Source organism: Eptatretus burgeri, chromosome 21 (genome assembly GCF_056783735.1).
Source record: "Eptatretus burgeri isolate ZD-2024b chromosome 21, Ebu_testis_v1, whole genome shotgun sequence".
Taxonomy (NCBI): domain Eukaryota; kingdom Metazoa; phylum Chordata; class Myxini; order Myxiniformes; family Myxinidae; genus Eptatretus; species Eptatretus burgeri.
In genome coordinates, this window is record NC_140981.1 from 1,299,974 (window position 1) to 1,305,424 (window position 5,451).

The 5,451-nt window shown below is 48.2% G+C and overlaps 1 protein-coding gene across 3 annotated transcripts in view; it reads right to left on the reverse strand.

Moving 5' to 3' along the window:
• Positions 1-3,782: 3,782 nt before the first annotated feature.
• Positions 3,783-5,451, reverse strand: part of LOC147008129 (uncharacterized) — a 7,728-nt gene continuing 6,059 nt past the window's right edge. The window contains exons 1-3 of one of the 3 annotated variants that reach the window (XR_015053630.1): positions 4,693-5,451; positions 4,388-4,489; positions 3,783-4,240 (exon numbers count right to left, since the gene is read on the reverse strand). The exon at positions 4,693-5,451 is cut by the window's right edge and continues 1,640 nt beyond it. Coding sequence is in view for 2 of the 3 variants with exons in the window: in XM_085865607.1 (XP_085721733.1) it covers positions 4,157-4,240; positions 4,388-4,489; positions 4,693-4,806 (300 nt within the window). In the remaining variant the exon portion in view is untranslated. The remainder of the gene's footprint in view (positions 4,241-4,387; positions 4,490-4,692) is intronic. The other 2 variants (XM_085865607.1, XM_085865608.1) reach the window with 2 other exon arrangements.

The window sequence follows — 5,451 nt, forward strand, 5'->3', positions numbered from 1 at the left end:
CTCGCCAAACCGTGATCCATACCTGCCCTCGCCACAATGGATAGAGGAGCATGAGAGGATTAAATGCCGTTGCTCTAATATATTGTCTCTCCACCCCGCACTCCCTTCAATCCCACTCACCTTTCCTTCATACGTCATCCAAAATCATGTTTCATAGACCCACGTTCCGTCCAGCCAGGTCATTCCAAGCTCTCCCGTCCACAATCCAAGCTTGAGCAGCCCAGGTGACACGACCCCCCAGCCCGTTCGTCGCTGCCTCTTCGGCCCCCTGAAAGATGACCACTCCTCATCCCAGTTCGAGTGCTCGAACGAACTTCAAGCCTCGATCGCCGAGGCGTTGCGTCGCTGGGACTTCGACTTCGCACAAAATGCTCCGCTGAGCGATGGACGGGAGAGATCGTTCACCTGGGAAGCGGTACCCGTGCATGAGGTCCCATCATTTTACTGTGAAAGGGTGCCCAAAGACCCCCGGATGAGGAGAAATACAAAAAAAGAAGAGCAGTCTTCTGATTGTGGATCCACGATAGTCCCGGGTACCGCATCCAATGTCCAGCAAGAGGGGAAGGTTCCCAACGAGTGTCACACCAGCTCGACCGAGTTCCAAACATGCCTGACGAGAGGACCGCCGAGAATGTCGACACAGGTGACGATACCTGGGGGCGAGGGAGGGGGGAATACGAGGGAACGGCAGTGAGCCAGCACATCCGGGGAAATGGTGGGGATGTACCTGTGGTCTTGTGGACATAAACCTCGCCAGATAAAGCCTTTCAACTTTTGCACCTGCAAATATCAAGCAACTCACGTGACCTCCTCTCACTAAATAAAGCTTTGTTGAGCCGAAATAGGTTCTCAAAAAAAAAAACCTTAATCGTAACACTCTCCTTCCATCCATCCATTCATCGAGACCATACTCTGTGCAGAGCGTTGGTGCTGCCGAAGCAGTCTCCTCGGCTGGTGGGCACAATCCTGGACGGGTGGCACCACTCCAACACAGGATACCTCAAGCTGGCACTCATTTTGCCAACCTCAGAAGGATGGCAGGCTAAATCAACCCCATCTGGTATTCATTTAACAAAGACTGAGTGAAATTACTCACCCATAAAAGTATTTTTCCTGCAAATAAAAAATCACGAACGTCTCCCCTCCGGCGTTAGAGTTGTGAAAACAACCCGAACGGTCAAGCAATCAGCCCAAATTCAGGTGCGTGTCGAGAAAGGTTCAGATGGAATAAATTCACCTTTCCTGAGTGGAAACAAAATGGCGAGTGTCGAACGTGACGTCACTTCCGGAAACGTGAGGTCACTTCCTCCGTGACAGAGAAATAAATACACAGACCCTTATAATCGATATAATTTGCCTTTTGTAAAAAGATTTTCTGATTTTGCATCTCTTTTGTGAAATGTTCAAAGTGCTTTAACGATGATTCCGAAAGAAACTACCGGTTAACTCGGTGACTCGATGGACCCTTTGAGCAAAACTCAGGTTCCAAAGGAAATTTTTATCCTGATTTTAGAAACCGACTCAGTATCTCAGACATAAATCTCTTGAATCACAGGAAGGAAATACTTAATATTGTTCTCAACGTCTTGTTTTCCAGGAAGCGTGAGATAAGGCGTACCTGGTGGGAGAAATGATGAGGATGCAAGCGAAGGACGGGGTGACAACAATCCATGGGGAACTCTGGGAAGTCTCACATGTAGGGCGAGGCACCGACGCGTGTGCCGTCCGTCGGATTGAGGTTAAACATCCAGTCTTGCCAGCATTAGTCGCGAAGAGTAGGCAAGCTATCACCAGCACCCTGAACAATTTACAAATTCCTGCCCGAACCGACAGGGGGCACTGCATCGGCGGCACAGCCACACTCCGGACAATGATGCAACCAGCAGCCATCTGCTCTCCACGAAAATACAGGGACACGATGAGTCGATGCCATTTATGTTTTTCAAATAAATAAATCTGAGGCTCATCGAGGAGCTTTGTGCATACGTCACAGACAGGATCAGGATGAACAATGGACAAATGCACACAGTAAGTGGCAGTTGAATCTGAGAGCCGAGCATCATGAGCTGAGTGTTGAGATGGGAACACCAAACATGGCCATCAACCCGTTGTGTTGACACAGCTCAGGTTCATTCACCAAGAGATGGTTCATACCTCATGACGATCTGGAACATTCTATAATTCACTACATTTTGTAAACTACTGTGGTATGTTTCAGCATCTTCTTCTTCTTCAACCGCATCTTTTAACCAACTTTTTTTTATGGGGTCAGCCGCCATGGAAAGCTTCGCCCGAGTCTTCACAAACCGGCTGGCCAGGCCCGACGTTCAACTAGTTCGGGCAAGAATAATTGGGAATTTGTTCATGGTGCCGGGAATGGCTCGCCTACTCTTCGCGAAGGATACCGTGCGATCTTTATCGTCCACCAACTAATGCTGGCAGGCAGGATGCCCAACTTATCGTCCATGCAAGGAACAAAACACACATTGATTAATCACCCTGTCTGTGAAACACCTGACAATTTATAGCTGGGTCGGGATCGAACCCAGGCTAGACAGGTTCGAGGCGAGTGTGCGTGCGTACCTACAGGCCATCCTGCAGGCCCTATGTACATTAGGCTCCTGAGATAATATAATAAAGACAAGGCCTCCTGAGAGGCCTTGTCTTTATTCGTCCCCTACCAGCTTCACTCGAGGGGACGATAGATTTGCTCTCCGTCTGTCCTGTGGTTTTTGTGGAAATGAAACCTGTGGTTTTCCAGATTTATTTTTCCCCCATACCCTTTAACATTTTCAACTGAAACTTGGTGCATGGCTTTATTATGACAAGTTATGGAACTAGTTCGAGTTTCAGGGCGTTTCATTAATTTTTCACAGAGTTATGCTCTTTTTCGATTTTGGAAATTCAGAAAAGTTCCTCTTCTTCATTTTTGTTCCTGCATCGGCTCGATCGTGCGTTAAAGCAACCTAATTTTTATCGACACTTTGTTGTCCCAGGAGTCTATTCGTTTTTAGTCCACAAAAATAGAATAAAAAATACAAAACACATGTAAGAAGTGAAAATTCGGCGCCATTTGCAAATAAGAAAGACCTCGACAAGGGTCCAAGAATGGTTTCAATCAGAAATTTGCACCCGAGAAAATTTTTTTGTTGTTGCAAACTGATCTATTCTCATGGTATGAAATAAAAATAGGACCACTGGAACTGGAACTTACCTGGGCCCTGGCCTGATGTTGTCACCCACATTCTGACTGGTGGGTCTGGAGAAGATATTTGAAGGAATTTACAGATTTTCCCAATCATTTATTACATCTGCCATTTTGACACACTTTTGGTCATGGGATCGGCATAACATCCACAATTTAACATTCCGACCCTGGCCTAATGTTGCAACCGAAATTTTGTGGCATTCTGACTGGTGGTTCTGAGAGAGAAGATTTTTTGAAAGAATTTACGACATCTGTCATTTTGACCTACTTGAAGTCACGTGACTGGAACGAGCTTTGCGATCCCGTTACGAGTCAGCGGCGGAACCTTGCTGCCAAATTTCAGTGGTTTGGCTGGAGAAGTCGAAATTAGAAATGGACGGACAGACGGACGGACGGACGGTGCACAATGACAATACTTTGTCTGGAATTACAATTCCAGATCAGGAAAAAATGGGGAAGCATAAGAAACTTTCTCACGCAGCACTTTCAGAACTCAAGAAATGGGCTGCTGTACATCAGGTGGACAACCACACTGGTGGTAAATGAGATTAATAAATAAATATAAAATGGTACATACGATTGAACCTCTTTTATTAAATGATAATTCCACACAAAAGGCTCAGAATGAAGAAAAACAAAACGATCCACACGTCCAAGGGTGCAGAGGCTCAGGAAGAAAAGACTCCAAGGTGGAAAACATAAACGTTTGGAATGACGAGGTTCGAACGAGTCAACGTCATCGCTTCGGTTTACCTTGGAATAATAATTAATGAAACAAACCGACATGAACACCAGAGCAACGGGTACATGAACACATCACCTGTCCGGACAGGTCTTCCCTCGGTGGAACACCAAAGGCACAAGTTCCGGACAAGCGACGTGCGGAAGGTATCTGGGACCTTCCTCCCAACATGGTCACGAGCTGTGAAGGGTTCTTGGGTGGAGTCATCAAGTGGTCTTCGGAACACATCCTGTGAGCTCCTCGCTCTCCATCTCGTCGTCAGCATTGTTGTCTCCGCTATCCGAGTCTTTCTGCTCATAATCGAGAAGGGTGTAAGAAGAACGAGAAAAATAATTCAATGAAGGGATTTCGATCCACACAAACCATCGATGGGTCTTCGATTACTATTCCTAACCATTAAAACATCCTGAGTGGTAAAGGTGAAGGGAAGAACTCACCTGGTTCTGCAGCCGTTTGGGGAGAATTTTGGAGCGAATCGCTTTAAGAGAAAGTCTGGAAGGTCTCTTTCTCATTGTTACATCCTCTGCCCGTCCCTGGGTCTGCAACGAGTACGCGCACACGTCTTCAATCAAATAGGATTTCCGAGGACAAGGCAACACCCCGCCACTCCAGAACCGCTTGACGCAGACCCGACGGTCGCCATTTGACCGAGCCACGTGTGGCATGCCGAGACACGTTGTGTGGTGGGGAGACAGGATGCGAGGTGATGAGGGTCACGTGATAGGAGGATGAGATCACGAACCTTCACGGGATACCACCATGATCGACGAGCTTGCTTTCTCTCCTGGCTTGAACCGTGGCTTTCGCCCTGTTGCTTGATCTGGGGATGGGTGTAGGGGCTGGGCTTGGTATCCATGGTGACGGTTTCCGATTTAGAAATACAAATGGCAGTTCAGCATGGATGTCACAGAACCCTGGAGTTTTACCCCATTTCAACCGGTTCACCGCAGCCTGGTGGATCACCGTTGATTGGAGGGTCAGCAACAGGGATTGTAACACCCCTGACCTCCAACTCGACAGCTGGTGGATCAGCCTGGTACAACCGCTCAAAGTAACCGGCCCAGCGGGTCTTCACTTCGGACTCCTCTGTCAAGAGCGTACCACCGTCTGCTCTAACTGCAGGACACCGAGGGATGGGCTTGGATGATCGCAATGTTCGAATTCCCCTGTAAGCGGGACGAGAATCACCTGTCCACAGGTGATGCTCCTCCCCCTCACAGATTCCTCGCACATAGGCCTCCTTGTCCACCCTCAGTGCACGTACAGTTTTACGCCTCAGCTCCCTGAACAGCTCAGCTCTGCCATTCAGCCTGGCCCTGCGACTCTGGTCAATGGTATCCAGTGTCGCTTGAGAGACAAAATTCTTCTTTGCCCTGCGGTGAACTCCAAGACATCCACCGGCAACATCAAGGACGGTGGTCTTGAAGGCGCTCCACAACCCTTCAGGATCCCCCAAAGCACCCAGACCCCCCAAATGCCCACTCAGCCTGTTCACAAACTC